The 24,260-nt window shown below is 46.9% G+C and overlaps 4 protein-coding genes across 6 annotated transcripts; 1 reads left to right on the plus strand and 3 right to left on the minus strand.

Moving 5' to 3' along the window:
- Positions 4,105 to 7,723, minus strand: LOC8059834. Its single transcript, XM_002468402.2, has 3 exons — positions 7,361 to 7,723; positions 6,867 to 7,217; positions 4,105 to 4,830 (listed from the first exon to the last, which is right to left on the minus strand). The coding sequence occupies exons 1-3, from the start codon at positions 7,589 to 7,591 to the stop codon at positions 4,309 to 4,311; spliced, it is 1,104 nt and encodes a 367-aa protein (XP_002468447.1). The 5' UTR covers positions 7,592 to 7,723; the 3' UTR covers positions 4,105 to 4,308.
- Positions 12,681 to 18,072, plus strand: LOC8059835 (IQ domain-containing protein IQM1). 3 transcript variants are annotated; one of them, XM_021458492.1, is made up of 10 exons: positions 12,681 to 13,243; positions 13,726 to 13,774; positions 14,097 to 14,678; positions 14,785 to 14,899; positions 15,295 to 15,360; positions 15,436 to 15,524; positions 15,610 to 15,700; positions 15,795 to 15,936; positions 16,034 to 16,326; positions 16,440 to 18,072. In XM_021458492.1, the coding sequence occupies exons 3-10, from the start codon at positions 14,230 to 14,232 to the stop codon at positions 17,199 to 17,201; spliced, it is 2,007 nt and encodes a 668-aa protein (XP_021314167.1). In that variant the 5' UTR covers positions 12,681 to 13,243; positions 13,726 to 13,774; positions 14,097 to 14,229; the 3' UTR covers positions 17,202 to 18,072. The 3 variants fall into 3 exon arrangements, with proteins under 3 accessions (XP_021314167.1, XP_021314170.1, XP_021314174.1); XM_021458499.1 differs by having other exon boundaries at positions 12,687 to 13,774; positions 15,795 to 15,941; positions 16,034 to 16,126; positions 16,225 to 16,326; XM_021458495.1 differs by lacking the exon at positions 13,726 to 13,774.
- LOC8082135 (40S ribosomal protein S28) lies at positions 20,580 to 22,193 on the minus strand. Its single transcript, XM_002468403.2, has 2 exons — positions 22,033 to 22,193; positions 20,580 to 21,144 (listed from the first exon to the last, which is right to left on the minus strand). The coding sequence occupies exon 2, from the start codon at positions 21,141 to 21,143 to the stop codon at positions 20,946 to 20,948; it is 198 nt and encodes a 65-aa protein (XP_002468448.1). The 5' UTR covers position 21,144; positions 22,033 to 22,193; the 3' UTR covers positions 20,580 to 20,945.
- LOC8059836 (protein YLS3) lies at positions 22,477 to 24,054 on the minus strand. Its single transcript, XM_002468404.2, has 3 exons — positions 23,594 to 24,054; positions 23,275 to 23,355; positions 22,477 to 22,970 (listed from the first exon to the last, which is right to left on the minus strand). Exons 1-3 carry the CDS (start codon positions 23,934 to 23,936, stop codon positions 22,807 to 22,809), a joined length of 588 nt encoding a protein of 195 aa, XP_002468449.1. The 5' UTR covers positions 23,937 to 24,054; the 3' UTR covers positions 22,477 to 22,806.

The raw sequence follows: 24,260 nt of genomic DNA on the forward strand, positions 1-24,260 counted from the left end.
GTAGACACTACTTTTGCTCGCTCAATATGGACTACTAGTATCTATCGGGATTGGACGGGTCACGGGATGTTCTGCTTCTGTAATCTTCATATGGAGGAGAAGGGTAGTTGTGTAAGGGGTTTGATCCGCTGGGCACAGTTCTTTTTCGACCGTCCTCCTGCTCTGATGCCCTATTGAACGATGCAAATATTGGACGATGTTCGATAAATTCTAGTTTCAGTTGTCTCTCCATGTTGCCATTGGCACTTGCTGGTTTATTAGCACTGACAAAAGCAACCTCATCAGTCTGCCACACATTGGCATTGACTGATGTTGAAGCGGCAAGAGCGCAAACTGAGTGACACAATGGCCACCATTGCCATCCTTGATGGCATGAGGAATCTAGACTTTGAAGCTAGTTTTTTTTCATGTAGTGGTGTAGGTAAATGTGTGCACGCACCCCACCCCATATATATACAAAACCACTCAAGAAAGGAAGTATTCCCTCCATTTCAAACTATAAGATGTTTAGATACATTGTTTTTGTTATGTATCTAGATATAGTATATATCTAAGTGCATAGTGGAAATCATATATGTAAAAAACTAAAACGTCTTATAATTTGAAATGGAAAAGGTAAGAAATTAAGAATTGTCTTTAAAGTGGATCAGACGGTCTACCCTGTTTCTAAGGCAGTTTTAATAAAGTTCCTGAAATGAAGTAATGCTAATGAGGCATTATTTGATGAACTGCTAAAACAAAGTATGCAATGAGGCAATACTAATGAATCGTCTAAAAATAACTATGGCAATATTGAGGAATCTACTTAACATTTGCACTAGAATCTTTTTATGGCGAGACTAATGTATATATTAAGGGGTGTTTAGCACTGGTCTGCTCAATATTCTTCTCGGATCCACGTTTTTTAGTCAAATGTTTTCAACTCCACACACTCAACTTTGAGGAAAAAGGGTGGAGTTGTGAGAGAACCTAAAGAGGTGCTTCGCAAACTCTAGTTTTTTTGTCTTACTATGATTTTTTATAGATTTAGCCAAAATAAATAAATAAATAAATAAAGACAAAAACCGTCTTTAAAAGTACTTATAACAGGCTCCGGGGGGGTAAGATTAATGGTTTTAAAAGTTGAAAGAGATGTTTTGTCTAATTTTGGAGTTTAGGGAGAAAAAAATAGATATTCGTGAAAGTCGAGGAGGTAACATAGATTTTTTTTTCTTTTTTAAAAGCTTTGGGTCTGTCTATAACCATATAGGTGTGGGCGCGGAAAGTCAAAAGCTTTGGGCCGGCCCCTCACCCATTATGGGCCGAAGTAAGCGCTCCAGGAGAGGCCCGCCTGTTGCATCTGCATGCTCTACAAGGAGCAATTCGAGCTCTACGTGGAGCACCCCTTGAATGAAACTAGGAAACGCCGAAAAATGTACTGCATTTTTGCGAACTTTTTCTTTAAAACTGTGTCCCAAACATGTCAATGATCCCATGTCAAAGAAAAACCATGTCCATTTTCGAATCCAATTTTCTTCTCCGATTTAGTTACCAAATCACCAAACCAGTACAGGCGCATGCAGCAATTTGAGCAAGACCAACTCAGGGTGATCTAAGCAGCATCGCGCTTTCGGTTGAGCTCCCCTCACCCCTCAAGCAGCAGGTCCAAGTCCAAATTGTTTTATCGACGAGCACATCAGGTCCCACACTTTTCTCTATCTGTTGGAAAGACCTAATCCTTTCGTGACACTAATATATATACTAGTATATTGTTACTACTGGTTCAGACGTCTCGATCTGACACTTTGGAAACTTGCGAGGCCGTACGACATGCGCTCATTGTATGGATTGCTATGGGCGTCCTAGTTTATCCTCGTTCACAGGACGGACACTCGAGGGTTCAGAGAGAAGCCACCAGCTCTCTGAATTCTGAACCCTTGTCCACTTTTCCTGAATCTCCATTATTCCTGCTCATGCTCTGTGTCTAATTAATTAAATGACGACAAAAGGTTAGGTTCGGTTTGGTTCCTTGAGGTGGTTTACTTTAAATCTGGAATCAAGATATGTGTGATATCATGCATGTCTAACCAAACCATTTTGATTCTGTGTTCGTATGATGACGTCTACTATATGGAACAGTTTGCCAGCAGAAATGCAGACATGCAGAGAGGACACTTCCGGTTCTGAAATTGAAAGAAAACAACAGTTGAACGCCCTGGACCGGAGCTTGTCGTGAATTATATATATCTCTTTTTCTAAAAAACATATCTTTCTGAACTTAGCCAAACTTATTTGACTTTAAAAACAAACAAACTAGAATGACAGTATTGTTGTATATGGGTAATGGGTTAGAAAAAAGAACTTCTCAAGCAAGATAGCAAAGAGAAGTGATTTTTTTGAGGGGTGATTTTAATTAGTTGTAGCCTTGTAGGTAAGGTAACTTATAGTACTTACATTTGCACATGAGCACGGTGATGAGTCTTTAATTTTCCTAAACTTGGCTAATATATTTATCCAAACAGAGAGAGAGAGAGAGAGAGAGAGAGAGAGAGAATCCATTGCACTTGCAATAAACTTTAGTACATACAAAACTGCAATGTTTTTTAGTTAGCTAACACGAGCTAGCTGCACTATGCTACAAATGGGAATATCCATGCATGGACTGATCGAGGACAAGGCAGAACACTGCTGATTCCGTTGGAGACGAATATTACATACAGTCGCTATACTGTCTACTACAACTAGCTAGTTTAGTGAGCCAAATCATTGCGGGGTCACCTCTGATTTGATAGTGTCACTACTAGTGAATGCATACCCTAGAGCGGGGACTACTGACTGACCAACGCTCTCCTGAATCATACGCATCACACATCGCATCCTAGCTCCTGGATCGATCAGAACCAGAACTAACAAAGATCGCACATGGGCACGTACGCCCCGCGCCTAGCGATCGCGGCACTGGTCCTTGGATCAGATCAGACGACAACATTGCCATTGCATGCAACATATATGCATGCATCTGGCTCATCAGATTTTTCGACCGGCCGGCCGGGACCATACCACTGAAGATGATACAGTTTCACCTCCAACATCTCTTGCCGACGCTCGATCGCTCTTTTGGCACAACACAAAAGGAGACAGAGGTACGCAGGCAGCCCCAGTAGGTAACAACTGTCGCAACAACTTGCAAGCCGTGGACATTTTGGACATGTGATTTGATCGACCCACAAGCACACAATGGATCCGGTGAGTGCAGGACCTCACACGAGTGGCATGGTACGCCCGTCGTGGTCTCCTCTCCTTGGTCCTAGTAGGTCGAGCGAGGCAGAGCTGAGTACTAGAACCTATCAGAGTACTAGAACATCATGCAACTGGAAGGGCCGCCATGTGCCGACCGTATGAGCACCGTACGCGTGCGTATGCTGACTGTCCCCTGCTCAAGTCACGCAGCCATGCGGGTCTTGCCTGTTGGCACGATCAGATCGCGGCTAATGATGATCGAATGGGTAGATAGCTAGCGTCAGAGTGAGCGTGTACTGGGCGGCGACCATTCGGCGCCTCTGGTCGCCGGTACGCTTGAGCATTTCGAGGAGTGCTGTGCATGCAGTAGTGGTCCTTGCGACGATGCAATGCACAGAGCAGATCGCTGAAGACTCCCATGTGACCTCAAGACTTCAAGGCTTTCGCACCATGAGACTATAGACTCGATCAGAGATTCATCAGAGTGACACTACCTACCTCAGCTGCCATTGCCAAGCCAATTACCGCGACGAAATAAAACGGCAGGGGAAGACCGAGCAACGGGTCACTCGGTCAGCTCGGTTGCCTTGCCGTGCCGATGCCGCGAAGAAGACAAGCAGCATCCCGGAACAGGCCCCGGGAGGGCGACCTGCATGCGTAACTTTTGGTGACGTGATCGCGCTGGAAACATACGCAAGTGCTGATGCTAGGCGCAAGGGGACAGCGGCACAGGACAAGGGCAACCGGACAGGGGTTACAGCGGAGGCCGGAGGGAAGCATGACGCACCTTTGTGTTGGTTCGTGCAGAAACCGACGCCAATGCTAAGACAGCGTCAAGCGCCAGCCATCCGCGAACCACCCAAACCAACTTGCCTTCAAAGAGGCTTTGGAAATTTTTGTCATTATTATTTCTGGGTAAATCAGAATACATATATGTACATGCACGATCATCGATGCCAAGCTCACTCACGAAGTTACAAACGGAAGACAGACAAAGACGAATAAGCTACTAAAACAAAGCTCTCTCTCTCTATGCAGACTATGTTACACAAACGCCGCAGGCCGGAGCCCTGACATGATGGAGGTCGCTCACTTGCCACCGGCGATGGCGGCGCCGTAGGACCGGCTCCTCCTGACCTCCTCCGGCGGTATGAAGGCGTCCGGGCCGAGCCCCGGCACGTTGAACGCCACGTCGTCGATGGTCCACGACTCCTCCATCCGCGTCACCACGCGCGCGGCGCGGACGCCGACGCCGAACCGGGCGAGGTGCGCCGTGGAGGTGCCGGCGTGCGCGACGGCCACGCCGCCGTCGACGGCGCGGTAGTCCGACACGGTCGACGCGATGGTGGTCTCCCAGTACATGGCGGCCGCGCCGGGGGACTGGATCCGGGTCAGCTGCGAGTCCTCCAGCCGCGCCAGGAGGCCGCTGCGCTGGCTGAAGAAGCCCGTCAGCCCGTGCCGGATCACCTCCGCGGTGCCGTCGCTCCAGCTCGACAGCACCGAGGGACCCACGTCCAGGCGCAGCACGAAGCAGTCCTCGCCGTCCACCTCCTTCTCGCCGGCGTGCTCGGCCGTCGAGAAGATGGACGCGATCGTCACAGGGTCCAGGCCCTGCATGCACAAATCACCAATTTCACTCTACTGTCAGTGAACATGTAAATGATCACAATTTTTTTGCAAGCTCACTGACAACTTGTAATAGGATAGTAGTACATGTGTGTGCTCGCACATGGATCATGGATGCAACAAGACCACAGATGAAAAATGCATATGTCAGCGAAGTCGAGCAGATAAAAACCTCCTTGACTTGTTGGCGCGCATGTGTTTGGTGCTTTTAGGACCACCAATGCTAGCGAAATTCAGATGAGCAGATCAGATTCTCCAAGAAAATGGTAATCTAAAGTGAGGCCAAGTGCATATGCTTTCGCTCTCAATTTTTATATCAGATAGTTCTATTCTACTAGAGGCAAATTTCAGAACATTCAGCTATTCTCATAGTCTCTTAGAGGAGTAGAGGACAGTGGAACATGCAACAGCTAGCAAGTGGGAACTGGCAGTGCATTCCCAGCATCAGTGTTTTGGTAAGAACATGTCAGTACACCATAATTTATTGGCATGGGACAGAGGACACTGCTGATATAATGATGCGGTACTGCTAAACAAAGCACCCTTGTTTAAAATTCTCTGTGATGGTACAAACAGCTAAGAGCCTCAACATATGTGCTGCATCCGTACAATCCTCCAGCATGAGTACTACATTTTGAAGTAGCTAGGACATTTGTTATCTAATTCTGAAGGTCCTAGTGAAACTTATAATGGTACTCCTCATCAAGAAGTAAATGAACAAATTGTATTATATGCCTGTGCTTCCTCAAAGTAGTCCACCAAAAGTCATATGCTCATTTGAGCTGTACTCATTATCAAATTGGCCTACTGGTATACCCTAAAAAACCAACTCGAATAATAAACTAGGGTGTAGGCCACTCAGATATAACCTGCTCAGCAGATTTTTTTAAAAAAAAAATCGTCTGACCCGGTAAGCATGAAGATCTTGAGGATCAGAGCATGACCTCGGCCCCCAAGTTTCCTACTGCTACTATAGCTTTGCTGAAAGACACCTACTGACAGCCTTACAGAGTGTTAATCGATCCAACCAAATAAACACAAAACCTGGGATTTATTTCCTTTCAGAGGATAGGAACACTGGTTCATGATATTCCCAAAATAAGACAGGCATAGTCATGCAGTTTCGTAGGCAGAGGACATGTATATTCTCCTTGCCAAGTTGTCCAGCCAAAACATAAAAGTATTTGTTGTCAACTCCCACAATCACAATAGCATATTATACTGATAGTGATAGTGTAGGCTCAGGATGAACGTATATACTAGTACAAGGGTTCCACTTGCCAAGTTGATCGGGATAAGCGTAATGATGAACTGATGAGGCCCAGAGTGATGAAACCAACAAACATTCAGATATCTCACACTAGGCTGATGAAGCTCTTTATAAAAAAGAGCAGCCCACAGACAGAGATATTCTTATTCTAGCACCATGTGACAGATGCAGAATTAAAAGCAGGCTAATCGCACACCACCTACTGCTGCTAATGCCATCTCCCCAGGTCAAACAAAGCCAGTTAGGACTTGGGACTCTCCTACAGAGCTCAAATGTGAGCTCTAGCATTGAGCCATGAGGCAATCATGACATCAACAGTGTGGCATGCTGCAGATCCCAAGATAACAACTGTTTGTGCAGAGGCCATGTACATCCAAGTGCTCTTTTCTTAACAAAGATTCTTCATCGCATTCGCATCGAGTTGTTTAAGGGATCCTCTGCTCTTCTTTTTCCTCTCATGGACTGCAAAGCGAAAGGGCGTGCGCAAAAGCAGGAGGCTATTCGATGGATTGGCATGCGAAAGCAGAGGGAAAGCTAGCAATGGCGCCAGTGGGGCCCGCGTGTCATGGACAGGCGTGGGCCAGGCTAACTAGCACAGCAGCAGTAACGGTGTGCATGCGAGGCATGCCATGGTGATCGGCAAAGCGACGAGAAAAAAGGCGAACGGAAGGGCGGAAAAAAAGGAACATGGCATCACGATGCAAAAACAAACAAAGAGACTAGTGAGTGGTGGGAGCGCGGGCGTGCCAACCTGGAGCGCGCGTCGGAGCGGGCGGGAGCCGCCGCGCGCGGCGTGGGCGCCGAGCCAGGGCGTGCGGCGCCAGGCGACGCGGCCGTCGCTGCCCGCTGCGACGCTCTGCCCGGCCACGGACATCTCGACGAGCCACATGCTGGGCGCGAGCTGCCACAACACGAAGCTCCCCTCGTGGCCGCGCCCGCCGCCGCTGCCGATGACGCCTGACCCCCCGCCGCTGGGATCCTGCAGCATGGAGAGGCGCACCCGGCCGGACGCGTACATGCTCTTGACGGCGCCGTCCTCGAGCTTCCCGCACCCCGTGGTGGCCCTGAACTGCTCGATGATGTACTGCGCCGACGACGCCACCTGCTCGTACGGCCAGCCAGCCACAAACACACGCACCCATCAGGGCCATCATTCTAAGCAAAGCAAACGCCGGCGTACACGCAGTAGCTAGCTAGAGGTGCGGGAGGGAGGAGGAAGGTTTTAGGCTTAGGCGGCGCACGTACGTGGCGGGGAAGGCGCGGGAGGACGGGCACGGGGGAGAGCGGGCAGGCGAGCACGGAGAGGAGCACCCGCAGGTCGGCGGCCGGTCGGGCGTCGTCACCTGCCGCGCCCCCGGAGAGGAGTCGCGCCCACCGGTGCAGCGCCGCGTGGAGTCCCGTTCGCCGCCGCGCCGCTTCCTCCTCACCGCCGCCGGGCTCCTCCGCCAGCGGCTCCAGCGCCACCCTCGATCTCATCTCGCTCGCTCTCTCTCCTTCCCCTGCTTCCGCGTCAGGCTTGCCGCGCGTGTTTGTTTGCTCCAGCTGTTGCTTGTTCTCGTTATAAGCGGAGGGCCGGAGGAGGTGAGGGACGGACGGACACGGACACGGACACGGACGCGCACGCAGACGCCAGACCTCAGCGAGGGCGTACGAGTCGCCTAACGGTGGGCTTGACTGACCCGTGGGGCCACGGCACCGGTGGTGGTCCGCGCGTCAGTGGGAGCGTTCGGCCCCGGCGCGCGTGTGGAGTGCCGCGAAAGGCAGGGGGAGGAGCGTGAGCGTCCAAGGGAAGAGAAGGGAGGCACCAAGGAAGGAAGGAAACGGGGTGGGCTGGGGAGGTTGGGGAGCGGTCAAAATCTCGCGCGCTCACGCCGTCGCGCTGGTGGACTGGTGGTGGTGGTGGTGGCGGCGTTGTTGGTGGCCGGCGGCGTGCGTTGCAGCTGAGCTGACCTCAGCGGCCGCCTCGCTCCTGGCCTGGGCTGGGCGTGCTTCCCAGCCAAGTCAAGACTCCTGTCGTCCCCCTCCAACGCCTAGCTGGTCGCCCAGCTAACCCAGCATCGTTAAGCTCCATTGACGAATCACTGCTGCTGCTTTGAGCCGCGTGACGAATTTCTTACCGGAACCGAACCGTTCCCTGTGCCGTGGAAGTTGTTCCACTCCGTTCCAAGCAGAGCGTGCCGTTAGGCTGCGCATGCTTGCTTACGGCTGCCATTGCTGGCACGCGTAGCCAAACAGCCATAGCTAGGCTGCTACTGTGTACTGAGCAACAGTTTTGCCGTCTCGTTCGCTATCGCGGTCGAGGTCGAGGTCGAGGTCGAGTAGCGCGCACGTTTGATCTGATCTGAGGCCGACGTGTGCTGGAGGCTTTATTTCCGTTCTGGGGACAGGGGGGATTCGATTCCGTTGATGTGGCCGGCCGGGGGTGCTCTCTCGTCTCGTCTCGTCTCGCTCGGACGCTCGCGCTCCTGGACCTGGTGGATGGGGCATGGCCCATGGCCGAGCTGCTTGCATTGCATTGCATGCCTCATGTCAGTACAGTGGGTACGTGGGTGGAGTTGCAGTTGCCGTTAGCCGGCGGCCGCAAGCTAGCATCGATGGCGAGGCGCTTTCGGCTGCACGACGGCGGGACGCGACGGCGACTCGGCAACCCGTGCAAGCAAATGCAAATGCAAATGCACGCGCGCGCGGTGGGGATCGGATCGGACTCGGCTGCTGAGAGAGACGCATTTGTTGATGGATGGATGGATGGGGGCGGCCGCTGCAACGACGGAGCGAGGGCGACGCGGCACCAAACCGGCAGACGAGAGATTTCTTTGGCTTGCCCGGCATACCTTGGCTTCTTCATCAATGCGGCGAGGCTACGATCCAAGCTTCTAAGGCGATTCATCTTTTGTTGTTTTTTTACTCAGTTCCTTGTGCCTTTTTTGTTTTTGGTACTCCAGTATGTGAATGCGCACGGAAAACAACACGGGATCAGGCTGAGTACACTTGAAGGGTTTCCCTGCCGCGTTTCTTGTTACTGATGATGATCTGCTCCTTAACTCTGAATAATAATCTGTCCAAATAACTTGTGTTTAGCAATAATCTACCTGTCCCTGTCACTGTCAGGAGCAGAGACAAGAACTGATGAAAACCTGCCTGTCATATTCAGCAGGGTATTGAATGATCCTGTGCGGCGTGGGGGTCTCTCGGTCTCGGTCCCTCCCTACCTCGCTGACGAGTCATATCTCGCTTTAAATCCCGCTGCCTCTTCCTGAATACCCGATGATTTCCCTGAATTCCAGCAATGACAAGTGTACGAATTCAGTGGGACGTACTACGTGCTGCTCTGCTGCACAGCACAGGGGTGAGAGGCCTGAGATAATGGTTGCGTGCTTTATTGCTGGGCTCAGGTGCCGAGCATTGCCCAAGCAGTAAGCAGAGCAGTGACCATCAGGTCTGGGTCTGATAGCAGGTCAAATGTTCATAGCAAAAACTAAGCTTTCCCGTGTCTGTTGGTTTGAAGAAAAAAAACAGAAACTTCTGTCTCGGCGGTCAGATTCAGCTACCCAAAATGAACTACTAAGTATTTGATTAGATCCTAATCTAATGTAGGGTCTCATGAAATGAGTAGTCAATTAACCTGCTTCAGACTTACTACTCCTATACGACAACTACAAGGATGGCTGACAACGATGTATTCAGCTACTTGCATTGTGCACCAAGCAAGCAAGTTCGTAGTGGACGCAGAATATCAGTTTCCGTGTTACTGTCAGAATGATGGCGCCGGTAGCTGCTGCTGCTGCCTGGCCTGATCAACCACTGAAGTGACATAACGAAATTACAACAGGCATGGGCCTTGTTTAGTTCTCAAAAAAATTTGCAAAATTTTTCAGATTTTCCGTCACATCTAATCTTTAGACACATGCATGAAGTATTAAATATAGATAAAAATAAAAACTAATTACACAGTTTGGTCGAAATTGACGAGACGAATCTTTTGAGCTTAGTTAGTCCATGATTGGATAATATTTGTCAAATACAAACGAAAAAGCTACAGTGTCGATTTTGCAAAATATTTTGGAACTAAACAAGGCCATGGTGTGCCTGTTCCAATGTTCCTAGCAGGCGGCGACATCGATCGATCGGACCACGATTCGTTGCAGTTCAATGCAAGTCCATCACGAACTGACACGGAGGAGAACATGTCCCTTTCATGCATTGCAACTTTGAGCGCTGTTTGGCAGAAGCTGGAGAAGACCACGGAGGATGTCCGTTTGGTTATACAGCTTCATGGTTGGTTATACAGCGATCCTAGGCGTCTGATTTTAGATGTTCGAGGTTAGATCGAGCTGCGTGGAAGTTCAGATCGCGAAGCAAACAATCCTGTAACGCGTGAGTGTCAACATTGCATGAGCCAACCGGATATGAACTCATTTGATGTTGCTGTATTTTTTAGAGGCAAAAAACATTATTTGACACGTTCTGGTGATCTTGGCTATGTTTTATGACAAGAATGATCTTTAGTAACTTTGAGTGTGTGATGGTAACTCTTATTGACAATATGTTGGTTTAGGTTGTCGTGGTGTACTTTTCTTGTCGTCACCGTTTTAAGCTATCTGATTTGGAGGGGGCGAAAAACCGCTGTCACATTTGCCGACCTATTCCTCCAGAAGAAACACAGGCACAAAGCTGACAGAGATGGGGGGAAATGGATGGGACAAATCACGTTTTATTTGTTTTTTCTATTTCCGTGTGGCGCGCAGGAAAGGGATAGATGGAGTTCACTACGGATTAGCGGAAACGGTCAAACGGGAGAGGAGAGAGCCAGTATCTGGCCCGTTTTGTGTGATCTATGTGGTCACACGGAGAACATCCATATTTGTCCCATTTTAGATAGGCCGCCAAGCCCAGTAAGACCCAAAAGAAAAGGAAGAAGAAAAAACTTGTGATGATAGACAGGTTGAGAACTAAGAGCAAACATGAGCTTGCAAACTTCTTTTTCGTCCACAATATACACTTACCCCTATAAATATATGTACGTAAATCCAACCATATAAACACTTTTAAAGAATTGAGCCAACAAATTCGCGAAATCACCACATAGGCACCTCGCTGTCAATGTTTTAGCTCTCTGGAATATCAATGTGGTCTAACTTTCCTATTTGAGTTTCCAAACCAGACGTCACATCTTTTAGACTCTCAAAATCTTTCAAATTGCTTGGTTTATAAAACATGAAAACATGTCGAAGCTTATAGGGACTCTGACAAAAATGCTAGACTTACATTACATATAAAATCCAAATTGAATATTTAGATCGTCTCTAGAGAAGCTTAAAAAATAGTTTTGTATATAGAAAAAAGGGAAATATTAAAAAATAGAAAATTCCAAAATGTAATTATTCACGTCGTCCAATGCATTTTGAAAACATTTCACAACAAAAACATAAGACACAACTAGCACGAATGCATACCATGAATGCATTCATACTATTTATATCTCAAATTTTCACAATACAAAGTTTCTAAAAAGCGTTTACACGTCAATTTAGTTTGGGAGTTTTCAAGAATTTTTTATATTTTCTCTGTTTCTATCTGAATCTACTTTTAAGCTCCTAGAGTTTTTTACATGCTCTAAATTTTTTAGCCAGGTTTGTTAGGATTTTCTCGTACTTTTTAGAAGCTTTAAAGATATTTTTCATGTTTTAAAAATCTTATCAAGTATTGTCGGTGTTTAATGACCGGTAAGACGTCATGGGGTTACCTGGAACACTATTTGATGGGTTTCGGTGTATGCAAAACTTGGCGGTGAACACAAAGATACGATTTATGCTAATCTAGTTAGATGTTCCTTGGTCACTTGGCTGAAAATTCATGACATAAAGTACTATTCGCTGATTTGTTGTGATACTGTTGAATAGTAGGCAGATTCGGCTGATAAGATTAAACGTTGTGTTGGATTGTTGTGTATGATGATTACAGGGGGTGCTCTGCCCATCAACACTTCATTGGAGTGCTGTAAAATGCCTCCTCCGGTATCTAGTTGGCACTCTTGACTAAGGTCTCTTGCTCTGTAATAATTCTCCTTGCACTCTTCACGCATTTGCAGATGCCGTTTGAGCCGGTGATCCTAATGATCGAACTTCTACTTCAGCTTATGTGTTTTCCTTGGAGCCAATTCTATCTCTTGGAGTCTTCTGCCCCTCAGAGAGTAGACACATTGATTTAGTCTTAGCCGGACACCATAGAAGAGTTCTAGTTCTATTATAGAAGCTATCTTTCCTAGAATTTGACTAGGTCGATCTTTCTTAGCTTGGAGTATACGTCACATTGTATTGTGACCTCAAACAGATCATAGGCCGGCCCAAGCCCCTGAGCAGGACCAGTGGGAACCCTTAGGATCAAGTCTAATTTTACTAGATTTTTATATTATCTAAAAAAATACCCATGCCTTCAAGATCACTTCAATTCAGTACCAAGAGGTAATTTGAACATTTTTAGAATTCAGAAAGTAAGATGTCTGGTTTTGATTTTTGAGGATGAAAAATCAAATCATGGTTATGGTTTGGCTGTGAAATAGACCATGGAAAATGATTTTTTTTCGAAGAGACCATGGAAAATGAATTGTTAAGGATTGAGGTGAAAAATAACTCATGGGTGAATTGTAGTGCAGTGTAACAAGGCGTCCTTCCCGGACAGGCCACTGGACCCCGGAAACGGTACATATATGCAAACTTGAGTTAACCACCGGCAGCGCCATGCGTGGTGTGCGAGGTAGCTAGATGCTAGCTGCCGTGATGGCGTGGTTCATGCACGGGCGCAGTGGTGGACAAGATTAGATGTTCACGGGGCGGACGGCGGATGCAGCTTGTGTGCTATATCTGGGTTTTTTTTTTTTCAGCGCAGCTGCGAGGGGAAAATAGAAATAAGGAGGGAGCATCATGGATCAGGATCATAGCTATGCTTTGCGAAGTGCAGGAGGCGGAGAAGATGACTCAAGAAGATGAAGTCTCGTCTAAAGTTCAAGAATGTGATTATGTGACTCGATCTACGTACGCAGCGCAGTCACCTTTGAGCCATCGTAAATTCGGAAGCATGGATGCCAAGTTATGCCACCGCATGTGGGGTGTTCGGTGGAATGCCCATGAGGTAAACTGCTTGCTAATATAATTTTGCTGGGTTAGTGTGGTAGCTCGTTTCACCTCGGCGTGTGTGCCGATCATCGGGGTCACGGTGTTGGAACTATTCTTATGCTGGCCATCAAGTGCCAAGGGAAACGCTTAGCAATTGCAAGTTAGCAACAAATGCTACTATTATTGTTCTTCCTGTGGTGATAGTCATTAGGCAATATCAGTTCTGCGCTTCTAGTTATACACACGTCGTGTTTCTTAACTGCTGTCTAATTTTAACAACACTAAATAGTATGCCATCTTCCCTTTTTTTTCCCCTGAGAACATTCAGGCACCTCAAACCTTGATTTGTTATTTTTGGGGCGAAGACACCATCGCCGTGTTTTCCCCACTTGCCTCTGTTGCGTGGTCATTAGCCATTCACCACTTATGCTTGGTTCCTAAATCTACTCCCGTTTGCCCTGCAAAATTTGCTGTTCTTTTCATCTTTCTGCCTCGCAGACCTGTTGTCAAGAGGTCGTATTGGATGGATGGCGCAAGAAACTTGAAGGTAGAGATAAAGCTCACTGTTGTTCGATTTCCACTTCTTGGTCTTTTCTTTTCCCGGGAACACTTATGCACAGATTTCTTGGTCTCTTCTTTCCTCCCCTCTACTTTCTTTCCCCCTTTTTTTTCTTCCTTTTAACGAACTTTCTTTACCCTCTCCTTGGCATCTTACAAGAGATATTACACGGGGCTTTTCAATTATAATTGACATGCCTCGGTAAAATTGTGAATAGCTAAGGAAATTCATGAATCTGTTTCTAATGTGCTTTCCAATTTAAAGGTCCTACATTTTATATCCTTTGATTTGATTTTCCTTCTTGGCAAAGGTTGTCAATGCAATCATAAAGAACTTGTGAAAAGATTCGGATGAGGAAGAAAAGCAGCAAGGCATATCAGAGAAAACGCTAGGTAAAGGGGTGAACAAAGAAAACCGTCACATAATACAGTTTAATCAGGAAAATGGGGCTGTCAATCTCATACCCACCAGATGACTACCTGCCTGAGGATGACGATGATGGTATGGACAGGCTCTTTGTGCGGTCTCTAAGCTTTGATAATCTCAGTACACTTGAGACCCTTGAATCGCCACCAGCATTGCTTGACGCACTGACTTCCAAGAGACTCATTGTAAGAGGCTCTTTAAGCTTTGAAAAAAGGGAGGGTGATCCATTTCAAGTTGAAACTACACTGTCGATGGTGAGTCCTAAACCTGCAAAGAAGAGTTACAACTACAAGCCTATCATCCTGCCAAGATATAGGTCCACGGAGAACCTACCACCAAATTCTCCGGTAATTGGGATGGTCAGCCCAGTGCACCAGGCTGCAGCAATAAGAGTGCAGAAGGTGTACAAGAGCTTCAGAACAAGGCGGCAGCTTGCTGATTGTGCTGTTCTTGTTGAACAACGCTGGTTTGTAAAATTCCTTGTGTTAACCAGGCATTTTCATACGTAATATAGTGTGATTCTGACACTGGGGAAACGTCACTGAATTTCGTGAATTGTATGCTAAATCCAGGTGGAAACTACTTGATTTTGCATTGCTCAAGCGCAATTCAGTGTCATTTTTTGATGTACAGAAGCCTGAGTCGGCCCTCTCGAGGTGGTCTCGTGCCAGAATGAGAGCTGCCAAGGTGAACTCATGTGTTTACAGATTATGCTACTTAACCATTATTTTGAGCTTGGAACTTAGAATTTATAGCGTAGTTGTGTGCTTTAGTATTATGGTCCAACTATACTGGTTCTTCACAATATTGTGATCTTTTTTTTCATTAATTATTTTGATAATATTGTGAACTTGATAAACTGAACAAGTCCAAATAATTTTATTCTCTGTTATTGTTAAGTTTGGTCTGGTAGTTTTTTTTATTCCTAACCGTTAATGTGCCAACAGCCCATTGCTACTATGAAGCTGTATGCTCAACTGCTGAAACGGTGTAGTCTGATTTCCAAAGGACTATTGTCATATCTTTGTTGTAGTACGATTGAATACTGAATTCGTATCTGGTGTTTTTCTGTTTTTGCTTAGGTAGGAAAAGGTCTTTCCAAGGATGAAAAGGCTCAGAAGCTAGCACTGCAACACTGGCTTGAAGCAGTACGCATGAAAACAATTTCTTTCAAACACTAACTGACGAAAGAACATCACAAAACATTCATGTTTCATGGGCAGATTGACCCTCGACATCGGTATGGCCACAACCTCCACTACTACTACCAATATTGGCTACACTGTGAGAGCAAACAGCCTTTCTTTTACTGGTATAGTTCTCGTGAAACTTTTAAAGCTATCTCCAAACCAGCTGAGAAAAGTAGTACAAAGTTCTCTGAAATCACGTTTTAATAGGTTGGATATAGGTGAAGGAAAGGAGGTTAATATTGATGACCACTGTCCAAGATGGAAGCTGCTGCAGCAATGCATCAGGTATCTTGGCCCGGTTAGTGCTCCAACCCTCACAGCAATGGATATAAAATCTCAGAGCAGAAAAGGCTTCGTATCTGAAACCGTAGATGATTTGCTACTTTGTGCAGAAAGAAAGGGAGTCCTATGAGGTCGTGGTTGAGGATGGAAAGATGATGTACAAGCTGAGCAACAAAATCGTCGACACATCCGAAGGCCCCAGGGATGCAAAATGGATCTTTGTGCTGAGCACAACGAGAGTTCTATACATCGGTACGGTATGTCAAACCACACCAGTACACCACCTTCAAACCTTAAGCAGAGAGTAGAGCTGGCCTCTGACAGATGAAAAATAATCACATTGTTGCAGAAGAGCAAGGGCACATTTCAGCATTCCAGCTTCCTCGCCGGTGGAGCCACATCTGCTGCTGGCAGACTGATTGTCGAGAATGGGATTCTAAGGGTGCATATATAGATCAACACTTGTCTACCAGCCTCGTAATAGTGTGTTACTTTTACAGCGCCCCGGTCACCTGTCTGATTCAGTTTAGTATCTTTCAGGCTGTCTGGCCACATAGTGGGCACTACCGCCCCACGGAGGCCAACTTTCGCGAGTTCATGAACTACCTGAAGAATAGGAACGTGGATCTTACAAATGTCAAGGTGAAGAAGCAAATCAGAGTGCTATACCATCTTAGCCCAGGAACAAAAACCTACTTACATTGTCCATTTTTTTTCTGACACAAGAACATCTTTTGGCGGTTGTTTTTCTACAGTTGAGCCCATCAGAAGGTGAGGAGGACGAGTGGTTCAGGCAAAGGGGTAGCCTTTCCCAGCTGAAGCACACGGAGAGCAGCAATCCCGCAAGTGAAGAAGACTCCTCCAAATTTTTCCAAAAAGAAGACTCCTCCAAGCCTCGCCCCCCTGGCGCTGGCGCTGACAAAGACAAGGCCACTGCAAAGGCCACTCCAGGCACGCCATCATCCACGAGCCATGATAAAACAACAACAACCAGCACGGCGACATCAGGCACGCCGGCCATGAAGAGGTCGTCGTCGGGCAGCCGGCTGCAGCGCAAGCGGCCTCCACGTCTGGCAGTGAGCAAGAGCCGGCTGGGCAAGGGCAGCGGGGAGCAGGGCGCGGGCGCCTTCGGGGACTGCCTGGACTTCTGCAAGGAGAACCTGTTCCTGGGCGGCGACGGCGGCGACGGCGAGGAGCTGGTGGTGGTGCCGCAGGAGAAGATCCTGCACCGCATCAACTCCAAGATGAGCCTGCACTCGTACCAGCTCGGGAACCAGCTCTCGTTCCGCTGGACCACCGGCGCCGGGCCCAGGATCGGGTGCGTCAGGGACTACCCGCCGGAGCTGCAGTTCCGGTCGCTGGAGCAGGTCAGCCTGTCTCCGCGGGGTGGCGCCGGCCCGCCCAGGCTCGGCACGACTCCCCGGCAGAGCCCGTGCGCACCGCTCGTGCCGTCGACGCCCGGAGGCCTCGTGTCGCCGCTGTACGGTCACGGTGGAGCCGGGACACCTGCGCCCTAAGTTGCACGGATACGGATACGTGTATCAGTATCCGAACGATACGGATACGCGGATACGGCAATTTCCTAAAAAACCCGATACGTGGATACGTTTACTATTTTAAAAAATAAAATAATAATAATAATAATAATGCAGTTCTGAATTTAAAACTAATAACAATAAAATGTCACAATAAACTACTTAAAGTACAGGTCTAAAGTCTCATCAACTCTCAGATATAGTAGTCTCAAACTTAGAAAATAATAATAAGGCATTCAGGCTTGCGATTCATGCTGCAGCAGGTTTCTATTCCTCATTTGTTTCATTGTCATCCACAATATCAACCGGTGGCTCATCCAGACCAAAAGACACTGCTTGCAGTTCAGGTTCATCAAGGGACAGATCCTACGCTGGGACTACCACTTGCACTAGCACTGCTCATATTTGGAGATGCCATCTACTGCAATCAAGCAACAAGAACTCACTAACTGCACTGCAGATCTAGAATGGGGAGAGGAAGACTAGGCTACGAACTGAAGAAGAAGAGATCGAGAAGAGAACAGAGAAGAGGATGAACTCACAAGAGTTCCCTGGATCCACGTCGCAGGGGAGGAAACTTGTTGCCGGCGGCCGGCGAGCGGAGGCGGAGGCTCGTCGCCGGTGGCCGGCGCTGGCGGGCAGCGAGCAAGGGATGCGTCGTCGCCGTATGGGGATGCGGCGCGAGGCACAGCATGCGGGAGTGCGGGACAGCGCGAGTTCCAGGTTAGGGCGTCGGAGACAGGCATATGTGCCATGTGTTTTTGGGCTGGGCCGTATCCACAAGGCTGATACGTATCAGCCCACGTATCCAATTTTTGTAAAAATAATAAAAAAATCAGATACTTCTAGGATACGTATCCATGGCGTATCGGACACGTACCGTATCCGATACGTATCGGATACGCGATACGCGGCTTCCTGCAAGTATGCGTGTAACGTAGCCTGCGCCGCGGCTGCAACACGGTGCGGCCTAGAGCTCTGGCACGTTAACAAGCATAGGGGCGAAGTTTTTTCTCTTGCTGAAAAGCAAGGACAAAGGTTTCAAATAAAACACATGGACGAGTGGTTAAACACAAAGAAAAAAGCTCATTATTTTAAATACTACATAGGCATATATGTATAGAGTAATTGTGAAAAAAAATGATTTTCAGGAGTTTAAAGTATGGCGTGAAAACACTTTTACATATATATCGATTATTGCCGTGGGTGTTGAAAATATCCTGTATTTACTGAAAACACTTTTACATATATATCGATCATTGCCTAAAAAAACATACATATCGATTAGTACTGTAAAAGTGTTTTCAGTGCACCCAAGACTCCAAGAGGCTAATATATCACTGAAGCTTTCACTCTTTCATGCATGGATCACGAACATTTGTTGAGCAAATTACATTCTATAATCAGCTTGCAGCAACACCCACGACACATATAAAATTCTCATTTTCGATCGTGCCCTTGTGGAAGTTCAAGTGAATTGCAAGTGTGCTGTGTTCAAATGCATGCACCACTACACTGACGTGTGTTATAACCTAATTTTCAACGCATTTATATTTTGGAAATGTAATATCATCATGGATTTGAGAAATACGGAGTAAATACAGGATATTTTCAAGCCAAACACAGGATCATGAGAAAACACGTGGGATGAAGCCTCTCTTATTTCCGTTCCCGTTCCCGTCACTTTTGATTCGGCTCCGGTCCTGTTTTTGAAATTTTTAAAAAATACGAAAATAGATAGGTCAAATATAGAAAAACGAACGGATCTATCGTGATAATTTCCATTTGTTTTTAACCCAACTTAGCAGGCATACCCACTCTCCATGCTTTGCTCATTATGGTCTTATGGATGAACTAGGCTAGCAAGTGGCTACTAGGCGGGGTCTTGGACATTACTTTCTTTGTCTACGAAAGAGTCAATTTTTTTTATTAAAGTGCAATTATTACATGCTTCAAACACCTTTTTAGTAGCATTGGCTTGCAGGTTTCACGACGAAGACGAGTATAGGGTTATTCAGCAGGGCCTTGTTTAGTTCGTGAAGTTTTTTTAGTTTGACTACTGGCAGTTTCGTTTATATTTGGTAACTATTATCTAACTATGGACTAACTAGGCTTGAAAGATTCATCTCGTAAATTACAAATAAATTATGCAATTAGTTTATTTTTAATCTATATTTAATGTTTCATGCATGTGTTCAAAGATTTGATGTGACAGGGAATAAAAAAAAAGAAACTAAACAAGGCCCAAGTACTTTTAACAAAGGATCCACTGAATAAAGGGTGAAGATCGTAACCTTTTTATCACGATACAAGTCTAAAAACATACCCTTATATCATGGTAAGTGGAGCCGAGGGGGGCTAACCCCCCCTACACACACAGTGAAACATTTGTAACACCCTATGTCAATTGCATGGTACAAAAAACTATCATTTCACCTATTCTTTTATAATATTATGATTTCTCATTATGAATACTTAATACATATAAAAACATTAAAAATATTAGGATATATACTTGATGTATATATCTTGAGATGTTATGACTCTCTGAAAAGTTAAACTAATTTGAGATGAAGAGAATTATATTTTTAAGCAAATGGCCAAATAGAACTCTCAGTTCCCGTTCGATAACAATAATAGTGTCAATATCTCTACTATTTCTCTTATTTTGGAACCACTAGCGAAACTAGTATTGATATGGAGGAGAAAAGACAGTAGAGCTTAACTCTCGTGCAAGCAACAAGTTAGACAAGTACAATAATTGGCCCAATAATTGGAACCAGTAGAGAAATACTATGGGCTCTATTATTGACTTTGCTCTTACAGTTTTATAGATATACAATTAGATGACTTAGATGTTATTTAATGAGATTAAAATTCTCATGAAACTTGCAGTTGCACTGATTGCGATGTCAAAATGGTCAAATTGTACTCTTGTTTTTTTACATATTAGTATGTTAGTTTTATCCTAAGTCAAATATTATTATCTTTGAACATTTATTTTAATGATTCTTGGATGAGTTTTATGAGCATTAAATAAGTGTGATATAACATTAAGTGAAATTTGCTAAAAGTTTAATGAGTTGAAATGGGATTCATGACAATGAAACTTATCTACGTTGTTTCCAACATGGGAGTTATATCTTGAATACGCTCTAGAGAGCCATCTCGCCGTCCATAGAAATTTTGCAAAATTTACTCTCTAAATCATTAATTAGAGTTAATCGTTTTCTATATCATTATACCTCAGACAACTTTTCTATATCTTGTTTGCAGAGTCATCCTCGGTCTCCATAGAAATATCTGATTCAATCAACAGGTTCTGAAAAAACATACAGATAAAATGACCTAACAACCATCTAAGTGATCACCAGAACAAGATCCTTTGGTGAAGCACTACGACCATCATCAAGCAAATATCGAGATTAAGATAGCCACCACCATGACTATCAGACTATGACAAAACCACATAGACGACCATACTACCAAGCATAAACCCTGGGATTCAGCTAGTATTCAATCCATGCATCGATTGAGCTAATACAGCAAAGAATATCCATGTCTCAGCACAAGTGCACTTTCAACCTGGATCATAAAACCAAATTGCAACATTATCACCAGGCTCACTAATCATAAGGCAGGTGTTCTCACACCAAGTTCAATAAACATAGCTCAAATTCGCCGAGATCCAACTTCATACAAGAACCACCAGGACACACAACCACCTCAGCGCAGCCTCCTGGCCTCCCTCTCAGACTCGAGCAGGGTGAGGATGTCACCCTCGCGAACTGGGCCCTTGACGTTCCTCATGATGAGCCGGTTCTGGTCATCCAAGAACTTCACTCTGACCTGGGTCACCTGACCTCTGGAGCCGGTCCTGCCCATCACCTTCACCACAACAGCAAGCTTCACCTGGGTGTCCATGCTGCACTTGTAGAAAGCATTTGTCAGTTACCAAGGTAAATCAGATCCTTTGGTCACAGAGTTCATTCAAATTGCAGTTAGGTAAAGATAAACCACAACATGGTTTGCTCAAAAATCACAGTTTTATAGTAGAAACTGGCAAACAAATTAACAAGATTACACAAACAAAAAAAAACAAACTAGGGACAGAACACGCTCTGTTGGTATCCAGCAGATTGCCTTTGCAGTATGAAAGAGAAGAAGTTCACAGATTCTCAGTATGACATAGTCCAAATTATTGCCATCACCTTGCATCTGGTAGGTTCTCCAAGAATGCTTGCCTGTTGTGGCAAGATTCCAAATTATCAATACCACCTTTCATTCAATAGGCTTCGGCCCATTGCAGAAATCAGGTTTTATCATGTTTATTTCGACAACAAATACTGAAAAATCCATGATTATTGAGGGTACTGCGCTAAGAAATATGTGTCCTTCACGATGCTCAATGCTTAACTAGACAAACCTACAGATCAGCTTCATTCACGAAGCACATCTAGACCTAGGAGACCCTTCAAAGTTCGATCACAAAGTCTCTGCAGATCCATCAATAAGCAAGAACCCACACGGCCACACCCGCAACAGATTCCTGGTCACACAGTACAGCATCCAACATTTAAAATGAACAAAATCAGAGCTACTGCTACTCATCCATCACGTAGTATAGCCATGGCACAAGAGAAAACACCTTAACACCAGAGGATTCAGAACACCTATGCAACAATCAAGTCCCCCAAACAGGAAATTGGTACTCAAATAACAAATAAATAAACACGCGACGCGTCACTAAACCTGCAGCTACGGCATATCGCAAGGATGGATGGAGCATGGAGGGGAGATAGAAGAGGCTCACCTCTCGCTTCTCGAGCGGAGTCGCGGACGGAGGCCGACGAGCGCACGGGCACACGAAGGAAACTGGGGCGGCGGCGGCGCGAGGAGAGCACTGGAGGAGGAAGGAAACCCTAGGCCTGCGCTGGCTTGTTATTGAGCTGAGGCCGCCGCCGTGGACCGGAACGGAACGCGCTGGCTGGCATTGGGCTAGACCGCGTCACGGTGGGCCTCATCGAAAGCCAAACTCGTGTGCTGGATTCAGGGTGGGCCGAGCTGAGTTTCAGGGCCATTATGGCAGTTTCTGGGCACCAAAGCCCGGCCCGTTACAGCCCACGGCGACTGCTCGTGTGCGTGCAAACGCAATGCAATGCCAGTGCCGGTCGCATGTGTGTTTTGACCTATCGAAACAATTCGATATCCACCATTACTCACAGATCAGCCTTGAGCTGATTTGACAAACCAGGAGTGAAAAAGTTATTACTTGACAGATCAAATGCGTCAAATGTTCACAGAAAACAATGCCAAGAACAAGAAGGATTGGCAACCAGATGACAGGTAAAGTACTGGTAGTCTGGTACAGTGTACTACATTAGCAATACCCTAACCCCATCGCCTTAGCCTAGCTTAACACATGCAGTAACATCTCGTACACATAACAGAACAGGAAACACAGCACAACTACACTACTACAACAACTCCAACAGCAGCAGTAAATTGTCTGTCACGTCACGTACTAGAACAACAACACATCACATTCTTCTGGTAATTTTTTTTGGTGGCACAACTTGACAGAGGTCTAGAATGAGCTAGGCGACAGCTCAGGCACGAGCAGGAGAAGGTAGCCGGCGAGCAGCACCGCCGTCAGTGCAGCACCGGCGGTCGCCGCCGAGGAGGAGACGCCGCCTCCGTTGGTCGCCTGCAGCGCGCGGGAGTCGGTCGTCGCCGTCGAGTTGTCCTTGGCTGCAAAGACGAACCAGAGAATGGTCTCAGATCTCTCAATATCGAGTGTAGCGTAGTGTCTTCCATCACCAAAAATTTTGGTGGGGGTGTAAATTGGACAGAGTTGTCTTCTTAATTCGCCTGACAAAATCACTACATTTTCTATATAGGAGTATCATTTATAGTGGTCACTTACCGAAGTGTTTTATAAATATAAACATGCTCAAAATGATCTGTTTCTTTTTACTTTGTCGAAAAGAAAATGTCAAATGAATGAACATGAACGCATATATAGTGGAAATGGAGAGGATAGGCACAAGCTGACCTGGTGCGGCGGTGGAGCCCTTGTCGCCGCCGGGGCTGAAGACGGCGGCGTCTTTGGAGCCCGGAGGAATATGCAGCAGCTCTGCAGCAAAAACATACACATACTACATTTTAGAATTTATTTACCACCCAAGTTCGTTGGGAGAAAAAGGCCGGTCAAAGTTGCGTTTCTGCTACTGACATTATTATGTCATTCATTTCCACAACGAAAACTGAAAAATACAACGAAAACTGAAAAATGCAGTTGGTGCAGTTCCATGCATGGGCCGGCAAGCTAAAACCGCCCTAGCAGCAGTGGGTGAAGGATGAAGAGAGCGTACGAGCGCAGTGGGAGACGTTGGCGCGGGTGGCGCCGCAGGCGTTGGGGAGCGCGAGCGCGAGGGTGGCGTTGATCTTGATGCCCAGGTTGGGGTCGTCCTTGTCCTTGACGAGCACGCACAGGCACTTGGGGCTCTTCCCGAGCACCTGCCGCAGGCCGCCGCAGCAGTCGGGCGGCGGCGCGCGGGCCTGCCCCTGCACGTACTGCAGGCACGGCGCCAGCCCCACCAGCTGGTCCGCGCACTCCGTCTTGTCCGCGTTCATGTCGCCGACCGCCACCGACGCCATGCCCATGATGCCCGCCGCCAGCACCAGCACCAGCACCGCCGCCGACCACCGCGCCATCGACGACGACGACCGTGTGTGTGTGTGTGTCTTGCTAGCTCTACTCCTTCCCTTTCCTTTGCCTGCGGGCTGCGGTTCAAGTGTGTGTGAGCTGGGCCGCGCGCTGGCTGGGTGGTTTGGTGAGGGGCAGTTATTATAGCATCCGACGTACGTACAAGAGGAGCAGAGGAGAGGGGGAGGCGAGCGCGACGTGACGTGACGTGGCGTGGCGTGCCCGGCCGCGCTACTGCTCGTGTCGTGATGGTGTGGCATGGACAGGCGGGTTTGCAGTGGCACACTGTTTCGTGGCCCGCCTGAGCGTCAGCGGCCGGGGAGGCCCAGCTG

This window comes from Sorghum bicolor, chromosome 1 (genome assembly GCF_000003195.3).
Source record: "Sorghum bicolor cultivar BTx623 chromosome 1, Sorghum_bicolor_NCBIv3, whole genome shotgun sequence".
Taxonomy (NCBI): Eukaryota; Viridiplantae; Streptophyta; class Magnoliopsida; order Poales; family Poaceae; genus Sorghum; species Sorghum bicolor.